Source organism: Aureobasidium namibiae (genome assembly GCF_000721765.1).
Source record: "Aureobasidium namibiae CBS 147.97 unplaced genomic scaffold scaffold_25, whole genome shotgun sequence".
In the NCBI taxonomy this organism is placed as follows: Eukaryota; Fungi; Ascomycota; class Dothideomycetes; order Dothideales; family Saccotheciaceae; genus Aureobasidium; species Aureobasidium namibiae.
The window spans coordinates 91,077-118,896 of NW_013581184.1; the positions used below are offsets into that span (position 1 = coordinate 91,077).

At 50.4% G+C, this 27,820-nt stretch overlaps 9 protein-coding genes across 9 annotated transcripts; 5 read left to right on the forward strand and 4 right to left on the reverse strand.

The window, feature by feature from the left end:
• Nucleotides 1-363: 363 nt before the first annotated feature.
• Nucleotides 364-1,942, forward strand: M436DRAFT_67851 (uncharacterized protein; the record flags this gene model as incomplete). Its single annotated transcript, XM_013567474.1, has 4 exons — nucleotides 364-1,363; nucleotides 1,451-1,514; nucleotides 1,752-1,875; nucleotides 1,925-1,942. 4 exons carry the CDS (start codon nucleotides 364-366, stop codon nucleotides 1,940-1,942), a joined length of 1,206 nt encoding a protein of 401 aa, XP_013422928.1.
• A 1,021-nt stretch (nucleotides 1,943-2,963) lies between these two features.
• On the reverse strand, nucleotides 2,964-4,130 carry M436DRAFT_57816 (uncharacterized protein; the record flags this gene model as incomplete). The annotated part of the gene is made up of 3 exons (XM_013567466.1): nucleotides 2,964-3,695; nucleotides 3,813-3,964; nucleotides 4,019-4,130. 3 exons carry the CDS (start codon nucleotides 4,128-4,130, stop codon nucleotides 2,964-2,966), a joined length of 996 nt encoding a protein of 331 aa, XP_013422920.1.
• Nucleotides 4,131-5,514: 1,384 nt separating this feature from the next.
• Nucleotides 5,515-6,981, reverse strand: M436DRAFT_76653 (uncharacterized protein; the record flags this gene model as incomplete). The annotated part of the gene is made up of 3 exons (XM_013567498.1): nucleotides 5,515-6,375; nucleotides 6,428-6,872; nucleotides 6,932-6,981. The coding sequence occupies 3 exons, from the start codon at nucleotides 6,979-6,981 to the stop codon at nucleotides 5,515-5,517; spliced, it is 1,356 nt and encodes a 451-aa protein (XP_013422952.1).
• A 1,322-nt stretch (nucleotides 6,982-8,303) lies between these two features.
• On the forward strand, nucleotides 8,304-9,694 carry M436DRAFT_76654 (uncharacterized protein; the record flags this gene model as incomplete). Its single annotated transcript, XM_013567499.1, has 5 exons — nucleotides 8,304-8,483; nucleotides 8,538-8,574; nucleotides 8,627-9,071; nucleotides 9,135-9,205; nucleotides 9,387-9,694. The coding sequence occupies 5 exons, from the start codon at nucleotides 8,304-8,306 to the stop codon at nucleotides 9,692-9,694; spliced, it is 1,041 nt and encodes a 346-aa protein (XP_013422953.1).
• Nucleotides 9,695-10,327: 633 nt separating this feature from the next.
• M436DRAFT_57800 (uncharacterized protein) lies at nucleotides 10,328-13,714 on the reverse strand (the record flags this gene model as incomplete). The annotated part of the gene is made up of 1 exon (XM_013567465.1): nucleotides 10,328-13,714. The coding sequence occupies one exon, from the start codon at nucleotides 13,712-13,714 to the stop codon at nucleotides 10,328-10,330; it is 3,387 nt and encodes a 1,128-aa protein (XP_013422919.1).
• A 384-nt stretch (nucleotides 13,715-14,098) lies between these two features.
• On the forward strand, nucleotides 14,099-15,439 carry M436DRAFT_57658 (calcineurin-like phosphoesterase; the record flags this gene model as incomplete). The annotated part of the gene is made up of 3 exons (XM_013567439.1): nucleotides 14,099-14,239; nucleotides 14,289-14,379; nucleotides 14,430-15,439. 3 exons carry the CDS (start codon nucleotides 14,099-14,101, stop codon nucleotides 15,437-15,439), a joined length of 1,242 nt encoding a protein of 413 aa, XP_013422893.1.
• Nucleotides 15,440-16,643: 1,204 nt separating this feature from the next.
• Nucleotides 16,644-17,552, forward strand: M436DRAFT_67857 (uncharacterized protein; the record flags this gene model as incomplete). Its single annotated transcript, XM_013567475.1, has 2 exons — nucleotides 16,644-17,063; nucleotides 17,262-17,552. 2 exons carry the CDS (start codon nucleotides 16,644-16,646, stop codon nucleotides 17,550-17,552), a joined length of 711 nt encoding a protein of 236 aa, XP_013422929.1.
• A 4,987-nt stretch (nucleotides 17,553-22,539) lies between these two features.
• On the forward strand, nucleotides 22,540-24,903 carry M436DRAFT_86106 (uncharacterized protein; the record flags this gene model as incomplete). Its single annotated transcript, XM_013567500.1, has 1 exon — nucleotides 22,540-24,903. One exon carries the CDS (start codon nucleotides 22,540-22,542, stop codon nucleotides 24,901-24,903), a length of 2,364 nt encoding a protein of 787 aa, XP_013422954.1.
• A 658-nt stretch (nucleotides 24,904-25,561) lies between these two features.
• M436DRAFT_57690 (amino acid transporter) lies at nucleotides 25,562-27,196 on the reverse strand (the record flags this gene model as incomplete). Its single annotated transcript, XM_013567444.1, has 5 exons — nucleotides 25,562-25,668; nucleotides 25,725-26,230; nucleotides 26,287-26,614; nucleotides 26,665-26,936; nucleotides 26,985-27,196. Coding segments are annotated over 5 exons (1,425 nt in total), but the record flags the coding sequence as incomplete, so codon positions are not given.
• Between the last annotated feature and the right edge of the window lie 624 nt (nucleotides 27,197-27,820).

Here is a 27,820-nt window from a genome sequence, read left to right on the forward strand (position 1 = left end):
TTCTGCGGTGGCATTATTCATTAACTTTGCTGTGGCAAGCTATAGCACAGAGAAACGAAATCGAAGGTAGCCGCGCTGCATGTTCTGAACATGCACGTTGTTGTCATCCAGCTCAGCCACAGAAGGATCAATCTACGCAGCTGCGTGAATGCAGGCTGCGCGTTCTTACCCGGTCAGTGTCGCTGCGATCTCCCGAAAAAGCCAACCTCAAATATTCTGTTTTCCTATTCATCACATTCCGAACACCTCTGACCCACGCCATTTCTGAATCCGTAGCAGGCACAGGCCAGTCCGTCTTGGTCGACTAGGCAGACCTGGAAGGCAGGCGACGTAACCATACACTCCGCCATCAAGCAGCACGCCATGCGAAACTTTCTTCGACGGCAGAGAGACACATACCGAGAGGTCCCCTGCATCACGACACAGAAACGCATTGCTGTCCCCATATTCGAGCATGCTCGCGAAACCGACATCCTAGCTGACTCAATTCTATCAGCTGGCGTGGCTCTTGCGTCTGGCCCATTCTTCGATCACCTGCACCGCGCTCCGACCGATGTCGTCCTATCAGACGGCCTAGCAAGAGCAGACTGGAGAGTGCAAGAGCCCTGGCTTCATATCAAAAGTACTAAGCCTGCATCGCGGTGGAGCCGCTTCCGGGCACGGTGGATGAATCGAGCAGGCGAGAATCTGGACTTTGATATGACACTGGAGGGTCAGCCAATCATGGCATTATCTGGGTCTTCGAGAAAGGTCTTGGAACCGTACTCTGACGGAGCTCGCCGAATCGGCTCAGAAGTTTCGGAGCTGAATAACTCGGAAATTGCGATATTGAGAAATCCTGACGATTTTCGGGTGCCACTCGATGCAGTTCATTTCGATACCCCGATGCAAATCGACGCAGTTCCTGAAGATTTTCCGACGTTGCCATCTTCGATCAAACGAGAGGATCCACCAAGCCCCCCGAGAATATATCGGTCAATTACTGAACATCCTACAAGTTCATCCGATGGTGATAATTCGCAATGGTGTCTGGATCCAGAGTCGCTGACGAGTTCGGGGAAACTAGCGGAAGACTTGGATGGTCTGAACAAGCGTTTTTTGGATCTGGCAATCCTGAGGCCTAACTCTGGGCTCCTCGTGAGATCTAATTCAGAGCCTTGCTTCCGAGAATCGCAACATCAAACAACGTATTGGCAACATAACTCGTCTACGCCGCAGGACCAGCCCAAAAATTCATCGTCAAAGTCGACATCTAACTCGTCTTCTTCTTTTTCTTCTTCGGTACCGACTACTTTGTCCGGTGGCACTTCGAGTGGTAGCAAGCGGCAGCGAGATGATCCTGGCGAACAAAGCGAGCGGCAAGGTGAGAACAAACGTTTTGCCCGAGACGCATGCACACCACGTCTTGCCTGCTTTTACAACAAACATGACCCTTTGATGTATGGATTAGGTGCCCAGACATACCGGAAATTCAAGGCTTGTGAGGGCCACTTTGAAAATATGAACAGACTGTAGTAAGTCTTACACAGTGCATCCGATACAAGCTATGACATGTAGTGCTGACTAAGGATAGCGAGCATCTAGAGCGAGTGCACCTTGACTGTTTTGCACAATGCCCGATCTGTGCTCATATTGGTTTTGTGTCACATGAAGAGCTTCTGGCTCACCAGATAGCTTCTTGTACGCTAGTTTCCACGATTGATGTGAAGCGCATAGAGTGGATGAGCCCCTAGATGCGACAAACCTTAAAGTCGGCAGTCAATGCCCATGCGACAGCTCTCCGGCGTACAGGAATCTGCACAGAGGCAGACAAATGGAGGTTCGGGTATCGCTGGCTATTTCATAAGACCAGTTCAGAGAACGTACCGAGCCCCTGTAAGTGATCTCTAGCGATTTACTTTCCACACACTAACACGCTCACTAGATCCTGAAGCCGCTGTGATTACAGGCGCGGTATTTGCGTTCGATAGGTTCGAAGATTTGATAGGACAATCGAGTGACCTAGACGACCTCACCAATAGATTTGTAGCCATGCGCGCGCAGTACTCGGCTCAGCACGGATTCCGGAGAGACGACTCTCCAACAGATCCGCCACCGCTTCTCACTAGAACAACGCACGTTGATACAGCTCTGGAGGGACCGGCTGTCCATGAGACATCATTGTATATGGTTGAGCCGCATCAATCGGAGTATAGGCTACAAGAGAATGGAGACCAGATAGTGTCGCCACTACCGATGTATCGGCATTGTGGGGGCATCTCAACGCTTGAACTCAGCCATGCTCCTGTGTTGACGCAAATAAGGCCTTCTCGAGCCAAATTCGACGGCGCAGCTTCTTCCCATGACAGCACAGATGCTCGAGACCGTCACACAGACAAAACACATGCTCATGGCTCAGACAACACGGGACTGCCAATACAGTGGCCACCTCAGTTGCCGACCGGAACCTCTAATCGGGAGCATGGCCTGCCAGATAGCATGGAAGCCGTCCCAACCACAACACAATCCCAGCAAACAACACAAGTGGCTACAGCATGGCGGTATCCAGACGATTGGTGTCAAGATGATGGGATTGCTTGGCCTTTGTACCAAGACACACTAGAGGGTGCAGGTACCAGAAATGACATGTCACAGGACTCTATGACAGAGGATTTCTTGGATACGGGGTTGTTTGAGAGTCACCTAAGGGGCCACGGTTGCGATGGGCTTTCAGCCTTTGAAGTGTCGACCCGCGCTGGCTTGTTGCCTGGTTCATGCCGCTGTCTACTTCTGTCATTCAATCAGTCACTCGTACTTGGCGGTCTACCGGCAACTCGAACAAGAGCGTCAAAGAGAGTGTTTTAATATGGGCGACCAGCACCCGCTTTCATGTCTTGTAATAGAATTGTCAACAAATCTACATATCTACTTTCGCAAGTTCCATGCTCAAAATCTTTCAGCTAAAACCACCACATCCACTGTTTCTACTCTCCACGCAAGTACTTGTAAACCACCGAAAAGTCTTTGCCCTTGTACCTTTCATTCCCCTCTATCGCCGCATAGATCGAAGCAGCCATCGGACCCAACCTCGGCTCAATGCCAAACTGCTGCGCAGCATGCATAGCCAACTTCAAATCTTTATTCATCAGCGCCGTGCCAAATCCACCTGCATATCCTTTGCTTGCGGGAGCATCGGGAAGAACTCCAGGAACGGGGTTGTTAACTTCGGAGGGCCAGCATTTGCCTGTGCTGGTGTTGATCATATCTGCCAATGCTGAGGGGTCCAATCCCCATTGCACGCCCATGTTCATTGCTTCGGCTGTGGCGATGTTGTTGAGAGCAAGCAGGTAGTTGTTCGCTAACTTTCCTTTGAGGCCTGATGTCTGAGGACCCAAATGAATGACTCGCTTGCCCATCAACATCAGCACTTCAGTTGCGCGATCAACAAGTTCTGCAGGCGCGCCAATCATAAAAGTCAGTTTTGCGTTTGCGGCGCCTACGATGCCGCCGGACATTGGGGCGTCGATGAATTTGCCTTGGCCGGTTGAGTGGGCTGCGTTTGCGACGTCGGCCGAGGAGAGGGGGTCGATGGTTGAGCAGTCTATGAAGAGGCGTTCTTGGTGCACGCCGTCGCGGAGGAGGGTTGGTGGGCTGAGCATTGATTTGAAGACGTTTTGGACGTGGGAGGGCCCAGGAAGGGCTGTGATGATTGTTTCCTAGTTTTCGCTGTTAGTCTTGTTTGTCGTGGTTGATACAGAACGAGCTTGATGAGATGCAATGGAGATTTGACAGATGGAGAGAATGCGGATGATTTGGTGAGCGAATCAACTTACTGATTTCTCTGCGACATCTCTGACATCTTCTGCAACTTGGACATTTGAGTTCTCCTTTGCGAATCTTGCTGTTGCCTCGCTGTTCACATCGTGGATTATGAGGTTATCGGAACTAGGCAAGTTGGCTCTTAGATTCTGAGCCATACGGTAGCCTAGTCGAGATCAGTCACCATAACAAACTGAGGTCGTGAATCACAATTGCATACCCATTTGACCCAACCCGATAAAGCCATAGGTCGCGTGTCTCGAACTCGAAGTTGAGAAACATCGCTGCGAGGGAGCATTCAAAGCATAAAGTTGACGTCTCAATGCATTCATCTTGAGTGATTCAGTCTGGCCTTGAGTGCGAAATAGAAACAAAGGTCGTCAGGAACAGCATGTTCAAGGCCTTATCAGCGGGAATTAAAGACACAGCATCATCAAGCGATTAGCGAAACAGATCGGCCTCACAGCAGCCGAGGGAAGGCAGGAAGGTGCCACACGGGTATCCGGGGGCTGCGGAGTCGGGAAAGAGGGGAAGTGTGCTCTTTATCTGGGGCAGACGAGTCGGCATGTGCAAATCTCGCTGCATGCAAAAGGTCTGTCACATAGGCAGTCTACATCCATGAGAACATACTACGACCTCAGGAGAGGTCGGTATCCGTTCGTAGTGGTGATGTTGACTGCTCTCTGAGCACACAAATCTTGGTTCCATGTCGCTACTTAACCCAGAGAGCCCTGCAAACCGATCGTGCGAAAAGCCCAGTGACTTAGCTTCGGAGCCCACATGCTGTGTCTCTGTGATTGAGATTCCTACTGCTGTAGGCCTGCTCGACACATCTGACTCCGGTGCGTCCTCACCAATACTCGCTTCTCCAATAGAAGTCATGATCGTTGCGTTGCTTTCCGACGCCCTTCGACGCGTTGCCGGCGTCTTGAAAGTGCATTGCTTCCTGTGTAGCGTGCAATATCCGCAAGCCCCACCTTCTCGAGGGTGGCAACGGGTTTTCCTTGACCTACAAACATCACACGGTCGAAAGCGATTTTTGCGTATCATGTTTGAAGAGCCGAATCTCTTGGAAGGGTAATTGTTAGTGGACTCTGGAGTGCCGAGTCAAAGTTCTAGAAGTGTTAAGCGCTTCTTTGCGCAAAGTCCTAACGCGGGCTTGCGAGACACAGGAGTTGAGACAAGCCTATCAGAACAATGCGCAGATACCCCTCAGCGCTGATAAATGAGATAGCAAGGATATACATCATCTTGAAAAGGTAGAGGGATAGAGACATCACCGTAGCGATCGAACAAAAACAAAAGATATGGACGACTAGGGGATCGAACCCTAGACCTTCAGCATGCAAAGCAGACGCGCTACCACTGCGCCAGACGCCCATTGATGTAAGGAGAGCAATCTTTCTGGAATATAATCCTCAAAAGATAGTCTTTGCCAACATCACAATCTTTCTCAATCGCTTTGCCTCTGGCGTGTAACTGACAGCGCCAGTCATCAAAAACCTGGAAGGGGACATAGCTTCAAAGTCCTGTATCCTATCATCGGAAAACTTCAAGCTTCTCGTTTTCTTGAAAGTGCCATGTAGAGCGATAGTTCACCGTGACGCAGTGGGATCGCTTTCTCAAGACTTCCATGCATTGAAGTGACGAGAAAAGTCTACATTGTGTGATCAAGGTCATAATTCGTCAAAATGCTTCTGTAAACAACCAGACAGCTCATACAGTCTCTGCCTGCATCTCTCTCCGCGTGTTTGTCTCTTCCTGGCTCTTCTCGACATCTCTCTGCTTGTCCAATCCCTCCAATTCTGCCAATCTGGCTGCTGTCCTCTCCGCCTCTTCCTTTTCCCTCTTCTCCTTGTCTGCTCTCTCCATAGCTGCGAACTCTTCATCCACATCTTCCTCATCGACCTTTGAAGTGCTGGCCTCATTGATCACACGTCCAACCTCATCCACATTCTCCATCTCATCCCTCAAGCGATCCACAACTTCCTCGACACCTTCCGTACCGCCAACCTCTGCATGCAAAGATTTCAACACGTTTGCAGAGGCAGACATGGCAGACACGATGGCCACTTGATCCGCAGCTGTTTGGATGGCGGTATACGTCTCTTCTAGCTGTGAAAGAGTGGCACTGCGGGTGTTTAGAGTGGTTTCTGCAAGCTTTTTGCTGCGGAGGGCGGACTTGGCTTGGATTGTGCGTTTAGCCGCGACGGCTTCGCGGGCGGATATGTCGAGGGTGTTTATACGGTCTGTGAGGGCCGATACTTGTGTTTCCAAGGCGTTGATCAGGGTGCGCAAATTTGCGATGTCGGTGTCTTGTTGAGTTATGGGTTGCGGTACGGATTCGGAGACTGATTTCAGTTTGATGGATGAAGAGTTCATAGAGAGGCAGGGTTTGTCGCGAGAAAGGTAACGGAGGAGGATGTCGAAGTCGGTGGTGCTCAAGGCAGCCTCAGGCTGTTGTGTCGGGTCAAGGACATGAGCGAATTCTGACTCGAAGAGCGAACGGGAGAAGACGAGAGAGGTTGTTGACTGGTCGAGTTGAGAGGCTTTTGCTATGATCGCATTCGCTGCTTCCTGTGGGGTTTGAGTCAGCATTTGCTCCTGAGACAAGACACTGGAATATTACCTCAACATTCGACATGACGACAAGATTGCCAACCGAGAGCTTGTCTGACGCTCCAAACAATGAGGCGACTCCAACCTGCTTGAGACCCCAGCTGACGACCTGCCATGGTGACGGGATCCAGGTCTTTGCGTAAATACTCTTAGTCGCATTCAAGAAGTCGTCCAGAGGAATGAACTCGCGCTTCTCTACAGCGTCCTGGATGACAGCACCTAGAGCCAGCGGTCGACCCCACTGCGGAGAGTTCAAGGCGCGCGACAGCTCCTCACCACTCCCAAAGACGACGTGACTTTGTTGTCCGGGCCCTGTTGAAGCTGGTGGTAGTCGGCCAGCGCGTGCGGCAGCAGTCAGGCCACGTAGCCAAGCTCGAGAGTTGGCTTGATATCCGTCCGGGTTCGATGTCTTCTGTAAGCGGAAGTCCGAGTAGAGAGATTGAAGGCGGTTGCGACTGTCATCGGCGTCAGCGTTGTTCTGATTGGCGTAGGGTGATTTGTCAAGGTCATGTACCTACGGAAAGCCTCCTCATGTGCGCGTAAGAAGTCTACAAGGTCGTTCATGTTGTTGTATAGCGGGAGCCGGGTCTGCTTCGTTTACACGACATGATAAAGTCGTCGGAAACAAAACAGGTAATGACGATGACCGGCCTTGGCGTTCACATGCATCGCGCTTTCCTTCCGCGATGCTGTCACTCGTTCCTGCACATTCTACTATGCATGGCAGAAATTTGACAAGACCATCGAATGTACAGCTGCCCGATTCTGCTGCTACAGATGCCATGAGACAATAGAATACCACCTTCTTTAGCCAGAATGGTGGATAGGGTAGGTCTTCAAGATGAAGCTTCTCTTTGGACAATGCTCTGTCCTGGAATATTTTCGTGTTGCGTCTCTACCTCTACACAGTGACATGCTGATGTGCACTCAGAGGAAGTGCTGGCAATTCTTGGATATAAAAGCAGCATATAGGCATCCCAAACAGATGTCGTGCAGCAAAGCTGGACGCAGAATGTTATAGCAAGGAGAGGAGGAAGGTGTAACCGAGGAAAAGCGATCGACAAGGTCTGTCAGCTCACGCAACCACACTTGTTTCCTCCTGCCCTGCTGCACGGCGCCTGTAAAACATGTTGCCAGCCTGCACCCTTCCGTCATGCCCACAGCCGTAATGAGGACAATCTCATCTATGCAACATGCCTTTCTCACCTGTCCACCGGTACCTTGGCAGTGTGAGCTTCTTCCCCTACTCCCCGCCCACGGCGCAGAGCCAAAACAACCATCTGCAGGAGCTGTCAAACTAGTTCGTGTGGAGCAACGATGACTGGGCCCATCATCCATGCACCTATGCGCGTTCAACTGGTTTCGAGTATTCTGTGGGTATGCCCATTATCCCAGCATTAGATGCTTTTTGAGGATCCTCTGCGTTCTGACTTGGCTGAATCCTACCTTTTGTACATGTCTGAGTGCTTCCCCTGATCTCTGTGAAGCAGCCTTTTAAGTGGATTCCCGGTACCCGGGATGCATATCTAACACAAGGAAGCTCAAATGTTGGTGATCCCTTAGACCAGGCGTGGGTTGAGTTGGTTACAAGATATATTCATTTGGGAACACCGCATTGCTATCTCGTCGTTCGTCCTCGAAAGCAAAGGCAGGCAATGTTCACGAGCCCCGTCTCTTCAATTCTTCACAAGCTCTGGAAGTGAACTCGATTACTTCACGAGCTTCACTTGAGCTTCATTTGACCCACAGGCTCGCACGCGCTCTCACACTCGGTCCAAATTCGAGCTTTGTCAGGTTCGTCTCTTCGTCTCGGCGCACTCGCATCGGCGACATCATCAACACTCAACGGCGACATCGCGGCGACATCATAGCAACCACCTCACACCATGTCGACTACTCCTCCTACTGATGAGCAATTGCACCATGGTAGTCGCGCTCACCAGTTGATCCTTGTCACCGTTATTGCCCTTGTGCTCCCCACTATCTTTGTGATTCTGCGCCTACTCGCCAGACATGTCCTGCGCATTCGCCTTTACTTTGATGACTGGCTCATAATCATTGCTTGGGTCAGTTGGATGAATTGATCTGATGTGCATGCCTTGCTAACTCATGAAACGCAGTTCTTCAAGGTTGGCCTCGACATCAGCGGCGCTTTGCGTAAGTCTCTATACCAGCTTCTCTCCATTCATACTCTGACCAACCCACATAGTCATCAAACATGGCATTGGTCGCCCTATCCAGGAAGTCAGCCTGCCCGATCTCATCGAGATCTTCAAGATTCAGTACACGGGCGTCATTCAGTACCCTCTCTGTGTCCTCTTCACCAAGCTTTCGATTCTCTACCAGTACCGTCGCCTCTTTCCAAACCACGATTTCAAACTCGTGACCAGTGTCCTCATCGCCATCACGATCATGTGGTGCACTGCTGTCATGATGACCGGCATCTTCATGTGTACGCCCATCAGCAAGGCGTGGTCACCCATGATGAAGGATGGCAGGTGTATCGCTCTGGTGCCTTACTACTACGGCATGCAGATTCCCAACGTCGTCACTGATCTAATCATTCTACTGATGCCTTTCAACGAGATCCGCAGACTCGAGTTGTCTTGGAAGCGGAAGTTGGGTGTCGGATTTGCTTCCTTCCTATGGGTTATGTAAGTCTTGAATGTTTTGTTTCTTGTTTCTTGACGAGCGAGCGCTGATCTACGTAACCACAGCTCTTTGGTCTGCGGTGTTGTTCGCCTGGCAGTCATGGTTCAATTCGGTGCCAAGGGCAAGGACATCACCTGTAAGTTTGCCCTCCCACTCTTTCTCTCTTTCATTTCCTTTTCTTCTTCTCCCTTCTGCCTTTCTTCCTCCTCACTATTTCTTCCTCCCTTCTACTCCTCCCTATCCCTTTCCTCCTTCCATCTAATCCGCCCCCCGCCGTCTCGCCCACTCTCCACACAAGACTTAATCCACCTGCACAGGGAACCTCATCCCCCCAGCCATCTGGACCACCATCGAACCCGCCGTCCAGATATCCACCGCCTGCCTCCCCGCTCTCCGCGTCCTGTATCGCAAGTACATGGACCACCGCCGCGAAAAGGCCAAGTATGCCGCTCACGACCGCCTCCGTGCCTTGGAGCTCACTTCGCCCGCTGATGGAACCTCTGGCGATGGCAATGCTACCACCACTACTTCGGATTCGCTGTATGGTAGCACCACGCAGGGAAGCTGGACTACCAAGGATCATAGTCAGCGTGAGGGTGTTGTGGAGCGGGATGTTTATGTTTAGGCGTTTTGCTTGCTGCTCTGCTTGGGTTGCTTGGATTGCTGGACTGGGGGTTTGTCTCTTGTATCATCAATGATGACTTTTGCGCTGAATTGCAAAGGGAGTAAAGCAAGGCAAGCTGTATATCAGGAAGCACACAGCATAACGAAATCTGTACGCCAGCAACGGCTTGCTTGCTTCTCTCGCCCTGCTCGATGAGAAAGTTGAAGAATACTTTTGCCACCAGCTCAAAAAGCCACGTTTTGAATGAGAACGTTTTCACTCTTCAATTCTCACAAGCTCGCAAAGGCGTTCTCGTCAACTCATCACTGTCCTCTTGGCTGATGTGACTTGTGATGGCAGGTTTGGTGTGCCTTGTTTGGGGTCATGTTTGATCGAGAAGTATTCTGACGACCGATTTGCAAAGAATGCCAAGATGCTTTCGAGGGAGAGAAGGGTATTGGTGTCTTCTGATCTCACTTCTCGAGAAGAGAAAAAAATCCCCGCTGTGTCGTCAAGAAATATGGGTTTCCCTGGAAGCATGCATTGCAATATTCGCACTGGGTGATGGATCTCAGGCGCTGCAAGTCAGAAGGACCCTCTTCAATGTACAACTCAGGTTTACTCTACAAGGTATACTACACCATTCCTCTCCTACTACTTGGCAGCAGTCAGAGCACCTTTACTCCACGTTTCCACTCTGGTACCATCAACGCCCTCCTCGACCTTGTTCCTCAACACACCCAGCGTAGTCGCCTCTACATCCCCCATCTTCGCCCTGACCTCCAACCAAGCCAACACGCCCGTTCTCGTAACCAGTGACGTCGCACCACCCACAGCAGCAACTCTATACACCACCTTCAACACTGCTTCCTTGACTCCCTTTGGCGCCGATGGCGAAGCAAACAGATCAAGTACTTTTTCCATACAGTTGCGAGATAACAACAGGGAAACGTCGGGAAGAGTGCGGGTAGCAGAGGTGAAGAAGTCGAGGGTCCAGAGCACTTCGGCCCAGTGTTTGTCGTCTTCGTCGGGGGTCTCGAGGGTGGTCTTGTCAATAAAGTAGTTGGGTAACTTGGGTACGTTCCAGATCGGTCCTTTGTTGAGATACTTGTTGATCTTGGGGTACATGAAGTGACTCGGATCCTGCAAGACCGCCAATGCCTGTGTAGCAAATACAGAAGCAATATAAGGCAATGGCTGCTCGGAAAGCGGTGTTGGTGTCATCTCTGTAACGGTCTCGTGCAGTTCGCCGAGAAGCAAGTAGATTTGATCTTTATCGTCGTGAGTGGATTCTTTGACTCTTGACATGAGTTTGCGGATGGAGGCGTGGGCTTGGAGGCGCACGGACGAGTCTTGGGATGAGAGACAGAGGATGAGTGCGTCAATGTCGCCGTTCTCGAGAGATTCGTCGAGGTCTTTTTGTTGCCAGCGAGTTAACTCGGGATGGTTTTGTTTTTCGACGGGCGGTTCGGAGAAGGCGAGGGGTTGTCTTGTCGATTTCTTGTCGGATGAGGATGCTGGGCCGGTGGTCTTGTCGTCGTGGGATTGTCTGCGGTAGGTGATCGATCGCAAAAGAGGTTCAAGCTCAACGGAAGAGACAACAGGCAAGTCCGTAACTCTCTGTCTGATAAGCTGCAATAGCTCAACATCCTCACCCATCACCTTGAGTAGCTCTAAGAAGCGAGAGAACCACATCAACACATTCGTGCGATCGGAGTCTGGCAGTTTCGAGGTGAAGGGGATTTGCTCCAAGCAGACCAGAACCAGCACACTAAGAATCTTGCCATGGTTGGAACCACCTGCCAATTCGTCAAGATCGTCCAAGTACTTGATTGGCTTTCTGACAAGACGACCAAGACAATCATCAATAAAGGTGTAGAGAGCCTCACTCGGCTTCCAGTCCTGATCGTCTGCCAGACTAGCAATCAAAGCATTGACAGAAGGCTCATCGGTCTGCTGTTGCAAGATGCTGTGCTCGTCAATGACCGACTGCAGCAGGTTGATAAATTCAGACCCAGTAGACTGGTCAACAGGAGTCTGTGCGCTCAAACGAAGCAAAGTGGTGAAAGGAGAAAACTTGAGCGAACCCTGTTTGTGCCACCAACGCATGCCAGCAGAGCATTGAGCAATGACGAGCAAATGCTGCAGCTCCAATAGACGGAAAGCGTAGTTCTCGCTGTCGGACGTCACAGTCTCCGCTCTCGACATGGCGACGGTCAATGCTTGGGAAACATCGAACTTCTCCTCCAGGGCAGCTTGAGGGGTGACCTGGTAGTACATGCGGAGCAGTCTTGAGACGGCTTCCTTTTGCAGGATATTATCATCAGAAATCTTGCGGAAGGCAGCGATGACGTCCTTGACGGGTGGACACCTTTGACAGAACCCTGCAATTAATCTGATTGATCCTTCTTTCCAGAGTGGATTTCCTTCGGCAGCTGCGACGTTGAATGCTTGCAGGACCTTGTGCAACTTTTGGAACGCGACAACCAAGATGCGAACGGCGAACAGAGTAATGAGGTCGGAGGATTGGTTTAGGGACTTGGTCAAGATCCTTTGGGTGAGAGGCAGAGGAAGGATATTCTCGATAGCAATCGAGACGGGAGGAGGACAGCTGGGGTAGTGGTCCTGAGCGCCAAAGTACTTGGGGAAGGGAACCTGTACGGAAGAGAAGAGGAAAGATGCGTATCCGATCCAGGTATTGGTGAGCTTGGGCTCGAACGAGAACTTCTCTCCTCTTGCAAAGTAGTAGTCTGCGACGATTTCGGGCGCAGCGGCGAAAATCGAGAGTAAAATGTCCCTCTCTTCCTCGCTGGCGTAAGGCTTCAAGGTCTGTGAGAAGCCGGAAAGGATGGTGTTTCGTACAGTGACTTGACCTTGGAACTTGTTGTACCAGTCGACAGAGTCTAGGCCAAGATCAAGTGCAAGATCGGTTTCAACATCATCGTTCTGATCTCTAGTGTGGCGTTCGCTTCCAGGAGGATACCAGCCGCTTGGGCGGAGAAGACCGAGAGAAGGTGTAGTGCTGACTAGCTTCAAGAAGGACATCGTCGCATTCTTGCCACGGATCAGGGTGGAGTCGTCGCCTGTAGGGCTTTCGGTGGCGGCGAAAGTTCGAAGAGCGGCCAGAACACCTGCCAGAGAACGTTCACTGATGGTTTGAGTCTTTGTTGCACGAGGAATGGTCTCATCGCGCAGGATAGCAGTTTCGAGCACCTTGAAGATTTCTTGCAGAGCATCGGCCGAGTCATCCTTGAGGTGATCGAACAGAGCCTTGGTAATGTGGCCGTTCTTGAGGATGTCAATCTTAGCACCTTCTCCTTGGTACTTGAAGTTTGCAAGTAGGTAGCGAACAGCGTTCGATCGGACTGAAGGACCAGAACCACTCTTGATCAAACAGAGGTTACGGGCGACAATCTTTGTCTCAAAGGTAAAGTCGCGCTTTGCATAGACCTGCTTGGCCATGAGACCGGCGTCGAAAGAGACCATCTCGGTAAGAATACGCAGAGAGGGTGAGATGACATGCTCCTTGTGCTTGGGAGCAGAGACACTCCTTGAGATGAGCTTGAGCTGGGCATGATTCAAGAGAGTCTTGACGAGGAGAATGCCATATTCGCGGGATTCGATGAGAATGGAGATTGTCTTCAACAATAAAGCCAAGATCGAAGCGACCGAGGTAGCCAGGTAATCGTTGTTAGTCTGGTTTGCAAAGCTCCATGCCTGCATGAAATCGGGAAGAAATTCAGCATCCTTGTCACGGGCAGCTTTCAGTTTTGCGGCGTCCAGATAATCATTGAGGATGTTGATCTTTGCAGGCCGGTTGGGCTCATCATTTTGGTAGAGGATAAGTTCCAGAAACTGCTTGAAAGATTGGATGCCATTCCTTAGATGCTGGACGGCATCTTGGCTGAATGAAAGAAGTTCCTGAAGCTGACGGGCGGAGAAGATATCAATGGCGGGGATTACGGCGACCGGTGGTTGTGTTTTCGGACGCTTGTTGTCTCTAGGTTGATGGCCATCGGGCTCGGCGAATCTTTTTGACATGGTATATTGTTGAATGTTTATGCAGGCCTGCAGAGCAAAGCAGAAAAGAAGGATATGGTTCTGCGACAGAGTCTTGGCATCAGATTGATCAAGTTTTTAGGGTTTGGCTGGTCTGGCGGGAGCAACCGACGATTGGAACGGGCTCGGCATACGTGAGGAAGCTCGGGCCTTTGGACATCTGGAGAGGCCGAGAGGCGTCAACTTTTGGGACTGAGTGCTCATCGCGTCTCTTTCGTGTGTAGAGTACAACCTGACTGGATTGCTGGACAAGCACACGCTAGGGCTTCGCGACAAGACAGTAGAAGCACACAGCCTGTGGACCATCACGACCGTCATCACACCCCGACCCTCGTTGGCGCACGCGACACGCGACAGTATCCTGGAATGAGCGATCTAGACAAGGCGATTGCGCAGTTGCGCTCATGCCGGCCAATCCCAGAGTCGCAAGTCCGCGAGCTCTGCTACAAAGCCAGAGAGCTATTGATCGAAGAAGGCAACGTCGTCACCGTAAATGCCCCAGTCACGGTCAGTCTCGGTCTCACTTTCTGCATTGCCCAATGCTGACGGCATCCAGATATGCGGCGACATCCACGGCCAGTTCCATGACTTGATGGAGCTCTTCCGCGTTGGTGGCCCTGTTCCTGACACCAACTACCTCTTCATGGGTACCCTCTCCTCCTCATTCGCACCACATGCACTAGCTCACACCACCCAGGCGACTTTGTCGACCGCGGCTTCTACTCGCTTGAATCCTTCCTCCTCCTCCTCTGCCTCAAGGTCCGCTACCCCGATCGTATCACCCTCATCCGTGGCAACCACGAATCAAGACAGATCACCACCGTTTACGGCTTCTACGACGAATGCCTACGCAAATACGGCAGCGCCAACGTCTGGCGATATTGCTGCGAAGTCTTTGACTACCTTGCCCTAGGAGCTCTGATCCTAGGCGCCGCAAACGAACTCGGTCCCACCACCGCCGAACTTCCAAATGACCCTCAACAACCCTGCTCCGAATCTCTCGAAGACGTCGAAATCGAAATCATAAACTCGCATAATCAAGTCATGAATCGCTTTCCTCGCCCGAAACCCTCCACTGAATCCTCCGTACCCAACAGCCCCTCAAATACCGGCCCTGCAGGCACAGGCGCAACCTCCTCAAGTAGTGGCTCCGCATCAAATCCAGGCGGTGCCGTACTATGCGTCCACGGCGGCCTATCACCCTTGATTGACAGCATCGACAAAATCAGACTCATCGACCGCAAGCAAGAAGTGCCCCACGAAGGCGCCATGTGCGATCTTCTCTGGTCTGATCCAGACGACATTGACGGTTGGGGCCTCTCCCCCCGAGGCGCTGGTTTCCTCTTCGGCGCCGACATAGTCAAACACTTCAACCACAAAAACGACTTGTCGCTCATCGCTAGAGCACACCAGCTTGTTATGGAAGGCTTCAAGGAAATGTTTGATAATACGATTGTCACGGTGTGGAGTGCGCCTAATTATTGCTATCGCTGTGGCAATGTTGCTGCAATTCTGGAGCTGTCCGAGGATGGTGCTAATGGCGGGTATACGCCACGCAGTAATGGCGAAGTCGAACGATCACAGGCAGTCGTTACTGACATGGTCTTGAAACAAGGGCCGGGGAGGAGGTATCGTGTCTTTGAGGCTGCGCCGCAGGATTCTAGGGGGATGCCAGCCAAAAAGCCAGTGGCTGATTACTTTTTGTAAAAGGAGCGCCGACTCAAGACATGACTCATTCACGACCAGAGAGAACTTTTCTCGATTCTTCAAACATGGCATTGGCATTGGCACCATTGCTAGTATGGCGTAGGCCGGACAAGACCACAGACACGAGGCAGCTTTCACGGTAGATACCCCTGACATGCAGACACGAAACGTACATTTCTTCATCTTGCTTGATCTCTGGCTGGCTTACTGTGTAAACATCTTCTCATACGCCGCAAAACGCGCACTCTCTCATCTTCCTTTCTCTGGATCGAGCATTGCTCTAGCCTCTCTACGAATCACATATCTATATTGGACAGAAGCAATCGTGATTTGAGACACCATGCAGAGTATGATATCTTGTGTCGTTCTTAGCTTTGTCCTCCTCGCCTATATCACTGGCTTCCTCAGCTGGATCACTGCAACGCTTGACTCCTGAATTTCGTGACTGGTGGACCAATGAAGCGATATTGATGTGAAGATACGAATGCAGAACAACATGGCTAGACGAAAGCAATCCAGAATATAGGAGCTCAAGCAAAGCACTGGAGGCAATATCAATGCTTTCATACATCCAAGCTCAAGCTTCAGAGTGAAAAAGCAAAAGTTATAGAGACGAGTTCTGACTAGTCGGAAATCAGCAGAGGGTTGTGTGATTGCACCATTGTCTTCGGAATGAGTGTGGATTGTCCGTGAGCTTGTCGAGTCTCCAAACCCTTCTGGACATGCGTGTTCATACCAAGATCGACCGTGCGACTCTACAGTCCAAGGATCGTCATTGTTCCATACGTTGTCTATGGAGAGCCGATAAGGTGAGCGGATCTCTGCAGACACTTCCTGCTTCAGAAACCAAGGCAGTCAACCGTAGTATGAACCGATGGTACTATGCTCATGGAGATGCTTCTAACCCGGTCGATGTTGATGGATCTTAGTGATCTCTACCTCACCTTGATTTATCTTACGTTCCTGTACGACAGTAAGCGTGTCACACAGCCGGACTGCAAAGCGTGCCGCACCTGTCGGACGGCAGTAAACCTTGTTTGCCATGCGAACGCCTGTCTCACCCCGATGTAACCAGTCATAAAGTCCAGTGGTACGTAGTCCAGGTCACATACCTTTTCTGTCAAAAAGAAACCAGATACAGCAGACCCCTGTCATCTTTGCATTTTCGCCGTGCAGCGGATCCAGATACTCCACTGATCCAGACATGCCGGATCCTCGAAACATCAATGCGTGGATGGGCCACTGCGGTGGTACAGATCCATACTGTCAACAAGGCTGTTCGCCGACATGCGCCAACTACACGTACATGACTGGTATCGAGACCGTCGGTGCATACAAAGATCCTTCCGCAGATACACTCGTCGGCAAGTTCGGGAACAGAGCGGCCAACCAACCTCGAGTTGAACAGAGAGAAGTTCAAGAAGCCATGCGAAAGGTACAAGAAAGACATGCCCAAGGCGGGACACAAAGTAGCCTACCACAGCATCAGGTACGATTTCAAGGACGTAATTCTACCACGTTCGAGACGTCGGGAATGGTAAACTCCAGCACAGTAGCCCCGACATCGTCGGGACTCACTGCCAGTGACGCAAGGCGGTCTTTAAACAATATGCCGCGAGATATGGTGAGTTCAACACCACGCACTGCACCAGGATGTGCGGTAGAAGACGGAGAGGAGGATGCGGATGCGGAGTACGAGGTCGAGGAATTGCAAAGGTGCCGCATGGGTGCCGCGAGGAGACCTCCGTGCTCAGTGCAGCGACGTGGATCTTGGGAACCTCCAACTTGACAGTGTGCATTGCTATCACATGCCTTCTAGTAGTATCAATTCAGCTCGAGGTCAAACAATTGTCAGAGAATGTTCGATGGATCGTCTTTGTTGGATCGATCAATCCGTTTGATCACCGTGATCGATGTTTGCCAGGAAATGTTCGAATCTTCGATGGTATTTCGAGCTGACACCGGGTTCATGTTCGAGAGAGTCATGCGGCAGTCTGTTCTCAGACTATTGGCGGTGCTTGTGCGAATCTCGATATCCGATAGACGAGTCGATCTGAAGCTAATATGGTTTTGTGGGGAGCCAGCATCAGCTACTGCAACTTCTGAGGACTAGTATTAAGCACAGGTTTCCTAGTGGTAGAGGAGTAGCATGTCGTGTTTCTGATGGTCTGTTGAAGGGGAAGCTCAGAATGTCGGTGAGGTGTGACACTCCGGCTAAACGCCATGCATCGGCAATGAGGAAGGCAATGTTTGGTGGTTTGTTGATCTGTGATGCTGTAGCGATACACAGATCGTGCCAGAGAGAGTCAGCAACGATCTTCAGGAGTTGACTCTGGAGTCGAAAGCGAAATAAATCGAGCACCCACGAGCCGATCCAAAAAAACGTAAATCAGTGGCCGAGGTACGTACACCAACTACACTTCCTAATGACCAGTTGACTCGAAAAAGAGATGAAAGCCTGTCGTCAAGCACACACCCCGCTAGAGTGTACCAAGTCGCAAGACATGTCAGGATGGTTTGACGTGATGTTGTGACCGAGCTTGTACCTCATGCGCAACACAGAGCCAGTATCAAAGACCGGTTCGTGTGGTCGTCTAGGAGTTCTTGACGCCTAAACAGCCTCGCTCGGACTTCGGAACCAGGCCTTCCATTCTCCTAGACCACAAGACGGCGTTGCGGAAATTGGATGATGCACCTTCTAGAAGGACTGAATAAGTTTCCTATTCTCCGGATTCGCTTTGAGATGTTTCTCCGGATTGGAAAGGAGGGAAGGAAAAGGAGCATTGATACTTTGGTTGCGAATCACTTGATCGCGCAACGGTTTTGGTCATGTGTTGGAGTACGCTTGGATCTACGGTTTGTTTTGGGTTTGGTTGTCCTAGTCGACCTCCATCGATCATCGTGAGTCAGAGCTGTCTACAACCTCACATGCCAAAACCTGGTTCCAGTCTCTGCTTGCGACTGGTGACTTGTATTGACAATGGTGCAAAGCTGAGGCGACTCTTCTGCAAGGCGTGGCACATGTAAGCGACCGAGGCCACCGTTCGCAACGGTGAATCAGTAGATTCTTATCCCGAGATCCCTATCACGGTTGTCAACAGTCAACAGCCCTGACCACGAGACTTCCGGCTCCTCGCAGCAACCGACTCGTGGAAAACACTCCAGGCCTATCGCCTACAGAGCTGCGAATATTCTCCGCAACATCGATGATGTTGACAGACTGTCTGGACTCTGTACCGCGGTATAAGAGGCGGTAAGGAGAAAAAAGGTACAGGCACGTTCGAGGGGTAGCTTCCAACGGCGAATGGAGTGTGGCAGAGAAATCAGGATGTACACGTCTCCGAGTATTCGTCGCAAAGTCGCTGCCTCGTGAGATTCGCCTCGCACTCGGAGCACTTGACTATTGTTTCTCCGTTGTCGCAAAGGTAAAATGTCTCGCGCGCTCGGAATCACGGCGTGACGGATGCGAACACGTTCGGGTCGTGATGCCGTTGTTGCTCTTTCTATTACTCACCCTGAGCGGGTACGGTTGCGGTGGTACACGTCGCATGACCAAGCAGAAATTGTAAAGAATGGAAGTCACGTCTTGCACGGATTCCGGAAGTGACGGAGTGGTGACCGTCGATGCGAATGGCGCCTGCCTGATGCAATGGAACAGGGGAACTCTTTCCCCCGCCTCACGAATGCTTTGTTTTCTCTCGATGTGCATGCAGAGAGTAGAGTACTTTTTGGATTGGGAATCGAACCGTAAAAAGTAGGTGTGTGGCTATTGGAAGATCGACAAGAAAATGTACTCGAGTCGCAGAGCTAATAGACGACCGTACGACCAGGAGAACGTATGGCGCGTCTCGTGCGTATTCGGACGTGGCTGATGTTTCTTGCCGATGCCTCCCACTGTGGCACTGGGTCTTGCGCAGTCTTCGCATGACGCATATCTCGAAACACAGGCTTGCATAGGAAAGACATGAGACGACATGCTTGCGGTGTGCCTGGGTACGTAAACCTCCCAAGAGCAGACCACGACATCATTTGCAGATCTGCTCTTGCGCGCCTCTCCGCGAAGCGACCTGTGTGTGTGGGCCCGTCCTCTGCTGGAGCTAATGGTAACGTGAGCCGAACTTTTAGGCTTTCCAATGGTCCACCATGACCGTTGTGCCTGCAGGGATGGCTGGACCCTGTAGCGTGGCTCGTGGTACGGATGGAATGGTACAAATCACTTGTTGATCCCTCTGTTTCTTTCTCTGGTTCCAATTTGCCTTATACCATATCATATCGTCCACCTTCCATACACCACCCAAATCTCACCATTGAACTCACACCACTCATCATCAACTAGACTCGCCACTCATCTCACAACAAACATGGTCACCTCCAAGTTCACCGAATTGCTTGACGATTACTCGCCACCATCTCTTCCTTCGGCCAATGTCACACTCGAAGATTGCCTCGAACACCGTCAGAGATCTCCTTCGTCCAGCAGCAGCTCCAAAGGATCGATTGAGAGCGTCAAGTTCGCCTCGTCAACACACAGTCCTCCTGCCACACCTACCTCGCCCAGCATTTCAGGATTGATGAGAGCTTTCTCCACCAAAAGGAAACACGCTCCCTGAACGCCGTTTGAGGAATCAAGACATAACAACATACACTCCTTCGTTGCTCGATTGCACGCTCTCTACTCAAATTGAGGCAACCGGATCAACGAATTTCGCTTTCACACACCAGAATGGCTACGGCCTCTACCGACAGAACAATTGACACCGATATCCCTGATCAGCCAGATCAGCAGAGCAACCATTGGACCTCTCCTTCAATATTCCGGCTGTGTGAATAGACCTGGGTGGGCCCCCGGACTATGAGTCAGGGTCTAGCAGCTGAACGGCTTCTCCCATACTAGCTCGTCCGCCGCCACCCCGTCTGAACCGAGTCAAGGCCGCGACATGTGTCCATACAGCGCCCAACGGTTCGAGTCCATCTCGCCAATGTTCGTCCGGAAACGGAAGTCTTCCTCTTACATTTGTCTGGAAGACTTTTCGTAGTGGATCTTCTTCATCTTTCTCTTCAGCTTCTTCGGCGGTTTTCTTCGCTGAAAACGCCGTTCTCTATTTCTTCCCTCACGGCTCAATAATGCTTGGCATACGAGTTGGGAAGACAGACTTCGATTCTCTTTTCTGTTGCTTGCTGCACATGCCTGAGACGTCTTGTCAATTGCCGAGCACCTTAAGCGCGGACGCCCTTACCAATCCATAATTTAATTGATTAATTTATTTTTCTCCTCCAATTTTTCCCTTCATGCATGACGCATTGTCCAACGAGATCCAGTCCATGAGGATCTGCAACATCGTCGTACTGTATCCACCTTCTCATTTGCAGCGCTGTGCGTGACGACGTCGACTCCTCTCCCACTTTGCTGGAGTTTTCCCATGCGTCTTGAATTGCTGGGCATCGAGGGAAGTAGTTGCTCAGCCAGTCTGAATCGGAACAAAGTCCTTCCTCTCTTGCTACTCGTATAATACGGCCGCACTACAATACTTGCTCCACTTCACCATTGGAAATTCTCTGTCGCCGAAAGCCAAGCAGTTCTGCACAGTGGAGTGGGCGTTTGGTGTCTCTCAACGAGCGAAATTGTGGCTTCCGCAGGGCATGTTGTTCTCCACAGGATGAAAATTTGGCAAAATTTAGAGCAAGCCGCGCGCATTGAACGTTCTTTACAGCTTGTGACTGAAGGGCAAAAGGATAAGGTCGTACCAGGGATCGAACTTGGATTACCGGAATCAGAATCCGATGTGCTAACCATTACACTATACAACCTGTGGTTGAAGCAATTTTGACTTTGCATGTATATAATTCACCCACATCCGATCCAGCATCAGATCGCATCACTTCGTCGTTCATCTCTCTGTTCTACGAGGGTGCACTCGCAGCGGCGCAATATTACCAGGAAAAAATGGTTCGATAGTTGGGATATGAAGATTTTGTAAACTCCTGCCGAAGAGTCGAAGATCAGTTGACACGTGCAAGCGAATTTCTTGGAAACAGGAAGGGGACCCTGGATCAACGCCCCTCACGATTGCAAATCAGCTCTTTATCGAAAGATCAACACAATCAGATACGCAAACGTATTCCAGGCAACGTCAGCTTGCAAATCATCCATCCAAAACGTCTGCCTATGGGTGCTAATCTCTATCCACATCATGTGCAAGCAAGAATTGATTACATACGTATTGTTCAGTATGGTGACAGAAATAGGTGACGCGTGCCTACAAGAATTTCTACTACGTCACAGTATTGCTTCTCATGCGTCAGCATCCACTTCTCTCTTCCTTCTCAAATCCACCCCCAGGATCCATCTCACCACCTTCAGACAGTTCGAGACTCCTCGGACACGGAAGGCACGGGTGATAGATATGCTTTCCACGCCTCTGCCGTACTTGCCGTCGCTTATCTGTGTTGTATGTTGCAGACCCTTGCGGAGAAGGAGAAGCAACGGTACAACAAGAAAAGCTACGGCTCCAGTCTGTGCCGCATGTTCGTCAGCGAGCTGGACTTCACCTCTCGAGTCACTTCTGGCCGACAAGTCAAAGGGCCGACTTCCCGAATGATGTGACAGATGAACAAGGCGATAATGCTGCAGCGGGATGACTGAGGAATGCATATTCACGCGAGGGTGGAGCATTTTACATTCCGGAGCGCATGCATGCACGCGCATGACGCCGGTTGAGCTCCTGTACCGCGGCTTCTCACGGTAAGCCATACTAACATCCAGAAGATTATAGCATCCTTCTTCCTAGATGAACGAGGATGAGCTGACCGGATGCTTCTGGTTTTCTACTCCAACAGTGTCCTTGTCTGCATAGTATGGCAAGACATGGGCCTTGATAAACAACGCTTTGTACTGACCACGTCCGAAAACGGTTCGACTGATTGAGAACGACTTTGGCGATATGCTAGATACCGCAAGCAGCTGTCTTTTGGACGCCCCTTTTTTCGGAAAGCATGAGGCACAAAGGTAAGATGATAGCTGGAATATCCAACTCCCTGTGTGACAGTTTCGCCAGTCCTCGATCCCGATCACCTTAGGAACTATACACGCATATCTGATCATGGCTACTGTAACCAGACAAGCTCGCAGCAGAAGTCGAAGTCGACCTGCTAGTAAGCCATCACAGCCTGCAAGATCTCTAAACCGTATCCGAACCAATGCTTATTTTTCAGACCTTGATTACGATCAAGACACTCCAATACCAAAGACTGCTTCCACCCCTTCACTGACATGGGGAAAGCCTCAGCGCAAGAACAACACCAAGACTTTGTCATCCAGTACGGCTACTGACACCTCGCATGTACGCCGTCGTCTGTCAGAGGGGTTCAAGGTCACCCACCAGGCAGAACCTTCAGTGTCACTTCCGAGACAGGATGGTAAACAATATTACATGAGCAGCTTCTGTGCATATCCCGATCATCCGACCGAGAAGTTCAAGGACCGCATCAGCCCGCCCAATCTTTCTCGAGCCAAAGCCATGGCCTCTCCAACCTTCCGCAGTAGATCTTCATCGCGTCCGAAGCGAGTTGAAATCTTGAGCGACTACGACGAGGAAGAGCGCATGCGTCTACGATCATCTCCAACTTGGAGAAGGAGGAGACCCGACACGCCTTCCTCCACTCGAGTCAGCATCTTTGACTTCCCGTCGAAGAAAAGCTCCTGGACATCTCTTGAGGGCTTTGTACCACACTCTGGATTCATTTGGCTAGTGTTGGTATTCCTCGCCATTCTTATAGGCTTGTCTTCTCCATCCAATCTGGAGTTACCTTCTCAACCCTTGACAGAGCTGGCTCATGCTGCACCCAAAGTGGTCTGTAACATCTTTGGCAACCCTGATGGATGGAACTGTACCGGGGACCCCAACTTCACCATCGCCAATGTTATAGACCACTGTCACAACGCTGTAGATACGAATTACAGCAAGGTCGAAGAGATAGGCGCGAATGCAAACATCGAAGAATTGATGCACACATGCAAGGACTCGATCGACTACGGCACAGATAAGCTCAAGGAAGCACCTGCAAAATTTAAGGATTATCTCTGCTATATCCCAGGAGCCGAAGCATGGGATGGTTGCGCAAAGGAGCCGGTTTCAACGACCAGCAAGACCTTGACGAAGACTGGAAGCGTGATCTCAACCCTATTCGCCAGTACCAGCACCAAGTCTCTGGGGTCTTGGACATTTCCTTCAAAGAAGAAGGATGTACAGACCATCACCGTACGCAAGTCTACAGACCCTCCACCGACGACCGAGATTGATCACATGGAGGAAACAACTCAGAGCGTTTTTGAATCCTTTGCGAGCGAAGCCAAAAGCTTTGCGACATCTAAGCTGTCTTCTGCTAGTTCTGTCTACTTGCCGTTCACCTCGAGCTCTAGCTCTGATCATCACACTGTTCCAGTGGCAGCTGAGCCGGCTGTGAAGAAGTTTGGCATCTCAGATGGCATCGAAGCTGTTTCCGAGATCAAGGATCTTGAGCTCAAGTATACTTTGGCAATTGCGAAAGCAGAGCTCAAGGTTTTGCAGGCAAATGACACTTCTATCGTCAGACACACGACATACACCAAGCGCCATCTCAATCGCATATTGCATGTAGCGTGGACTCTGGAGAACGATCTCAACAAGTTTGCGACATGTGTGGTCAGGCACGATGAAAGCGCCATCAACATACTCTCCAGAAAGATGTCCTATGGCTCTCCTACCGAGTCCTGGGGTACTTTTGCGATCCGATGGATAGGAGTGACCATCATATCGCCCAAGAAAGCATTCAAGACACTCAACACACCACATATCGAATGTCGCAGTCACCTGATGCGCGCAAACAAAGCTGTAGCTGATGCTCTCACAACACGCGAAGGACTTCTCAAGGAAATTGATAGACTTATCAATCTCTCCTACCGTAATGACTTTAGGAAGAAAAAGCCAATCTACATCCCTGTACCTCTTCCTTGGTTCAGAGCTCTTGGTCCTTTCCCCAACTTCCCTGTCGTCAACCTCCCTTCCATCACCTTGAACCCTCTCAATTGGTTCCTCGGAGAAGATTACCGGTGGAGAAAACGCTCTCAGGAGGATCGTGAGGAGAGTCGTAAACTCCATCGTTTGCGCACAGCGCTCCATCGTGTCCGCAGCGCTAGCGATAGCTTCGCCGACATCAGGGACCTCCTTGAGCTGGGCATTGGTAATTTTACAGAGGCACATAAAGAATTTCAGTCGCACAGGCAGCAAGTTCTCGAGGATCCTGGATTTGGTCTTGCGTTCTTCAGGAGCAAAGTTCCGGAGATTAGGAAGCACAATTCTCTTGCTGCCCAGCTTAGAGACGAGAGGATAAGAGTGGTGGAGCAGATCAAAGCGGAGGGATGGCGTCGATATGGCACTGGGGATGATCAGTTCGGTGTGATTCTTGCCAAAGAGATGAGATTGTGAGATGGTTGTAATGTCAGAATCTTGCGTGGGTAGTCGTCTGTCTGTTTGTTTGGGATGGTTTTATAGAGCAAGTTTGCATTATTTTCGGGACTTATGCACGTTTGGAACGCTTTGGGTGCCACCCTGCTCTTGCTTATCAATAACATGTGCTCGTTGACGTCCTCTTGTATGCTCTTCCTGATTATCCATTCTGCTTCAAATGTAGCTAGCATATCAAACGGTGAAATTGTAAACTTTGTTGCGTCTCTGATAGTTGTTGGTGACTTGATCACATGGGTATGCTGTGATTCAGTGTGTAACGCATTAGCATGGGGCTGCTGTCTTGATCATCAGTGGATGTAAACATATTTTCGTCTATAATCCAACAACAAAAGCAGAAAATGACTATACATGGCATTGAGTCCGAATTCTGAAAACCTTTGACATAGCCTGTATAGTCACATTAACAAGAAGTCAAACGTGGTCGAGCAATATTGTCTTCGTCATGTAAAACGTCTTGTCAAGGGTAGCACCCTGACTCCTCGACCAAGGATAGTCCTGGAAATGTTCGCCAGCATACAGACACACGCTCGGCATCTTCATTGAGGATAAAGAGCACTGGACAGAATGTAGCTACAGTATAACACAAAATTGCCAAAAAATCATCGCACTCCCTACCTCATGTGGCCAGATCAATTCGTGGACCCTTGTAATGTTTCCTTGCATAACAAATCCAGTTAATAGCGCTAAACACCGCCATCGTAGCCAGTACAGCACTCGTGTAATCTGTGTCCAATCAGTATCAGTGAACTCTAGGGAGAAGCAAAAACAAGAAGACTCACTCATACTGGACCCTGTGGTCGGAAGCGAAGTGGGCAGATCAAAGAACACAAGCTCAATGATAGCGAATACCACTACAGTGGCATTGCACACCCAACCCAACCAACTAGGCAGCTTGAACCATCGATCTTTGAACAGGAACTTTTCGCTTCTACCTCTGCACATGAGCAGTAAGCAAGGTATAGCGAAGGAGATCATCGCCAAAATGATAGTCGTGTTGATCAGCGCATTGAACGCAGCAGTGGAGGCGAGATAAATGCAACCGGCGATGAAAATCACGGCGGCGTTAGCGAGGAGAGACCACACGGGGACTCCGAGTCCATCATGCATTTTTGCGAGGTGTTTTGAGAATACGAGACCATTGTCGCGCCCAAACGCCCAGATGAGGTGGGAGGAGGTTTGTTGCACGGCGTTGATAACGAAAAGGTTGATGACGAGAAGAGCAGCTAAGAAGGCTGTTGCAGCAGCACTGCCAGCTTCTTGTCGCCAGAGTTCATAAATGGGCATACTGCAGAAAACAGATCAGCACCTTTCCGGCCATCAAACTCAAAGACAAGAACTTACGTCGTAGAGATCAAAGAGTCGAGATCTCTGATACCATAGCACATAGCGACAGCAAAGATGAATCCAGTGACGAATCCAATGGCTATGGTTGTGCAAAGAGCTTTCGGGACCGTCTTCTCGGGTTCTGTGCATTCTTCTGCTAGGTGGAGGGATGCGTCAAGGCCGGCAAACATGAAGCAGGGCGTTGCGAAGCCGGTGAGGAACGTCACTCCAGCAGGATAACCTGTGTTACTCTCCATGGTAGCCCAGACATACGTTGCATCTTGCTTCTCGGAGCGGACAAGGCAGGTGATGGTGATGACGACGAAGGAGGCGAGCGTGAGGAGTACTGGTCTATAATCAGTTCGGATCAACTTGAGAGAAGGACCGTACACTTACATCCCACGTTATGTACCCAGGGTGTTTTGACGAGAGCAAACAGGTTGTAGATAAGAAAGACCACATTGATGGCTTGATATACAACAAAGTAATGCCAGGCTTGAGGTACATAGCTAGCTTGGTAGTATACTACTAGCGCTAGAAGCATCTGCGTAGCGAGGATAGTTGCAGCAGCACCCAGGGCTATCCAGGAGAACATGGCAATCGAACCACATGTATAAGAGAGTCCACGAGCGAGTCGTTTAGGTGCGAGTATAGAAGCAAAGTGGTACCTGAGGATGTTTAGATCATAAAAGCGACGAAGTTTGAAAACGACTTACTGGCCACCAGCAGTAGGATAGCAAGAAGCCATCTCCGCAAGTGACGCTCCAGTAGCTGCATAAGCAATAGTTGCCAGGGGTATGCCGTAGATGAGCGTCGCCGTTCCTCCTGCGCTGACGGCGATGGCGAGCGATGCAGCTATAGCTACCCATGAATTGCATATGTTGAAACTCAGGGCGACGATGTTCAGTTTGCTGAAATGGCGACGGACTGGCCGTAGGCCCAAGTCACTGACATCTCCTACTGACACAGAGAGCCTTTCAGGATCGTGTGCAGTATACTTGACGGTGGTGGAGTCGGCTCGAGCTGCGTACGGTGCGTAAGCAATGAGCAGATTGATAGTGGGATGGTGACAAGTTAAGACACACTTCTGGAAGACGTGCTCTTCCTATCGGTTGATAGCATATTGAGTAGGTCAGACAGGTCAAGTCGATGATCAAGTCTCCCGTAGAAGGATCCTAGGGGTACTTATGTTTGAACACTCGGGAAGCTGGAGATAAAGGTTGACGTACAACAGGAAGGAATGGTTCCGCTAGATACACAACTGAATTGATACCATGAGGCCCAGAGTAACTTTACCCCGCTCAAATGGGAGCAATTGCACTATACGATGGCTGGCTGTTCTGGTTTCGATCGTATCTCTCATCTTTTAGTCAATTCGATCAATTCACTGATACGGCTATCAGATTGCCTATCTGTGACCAAGATATGACTTTATGTCTGACTGAGAGATCATGTTTGGCTGTAGTTGAGCGCTCAGGGTAGTATGGGGCAGCGTTCCCAATTAGGCAACGAAAGTGAGAAATCCCAATGAGGAAATATAAGAGAGAACTAA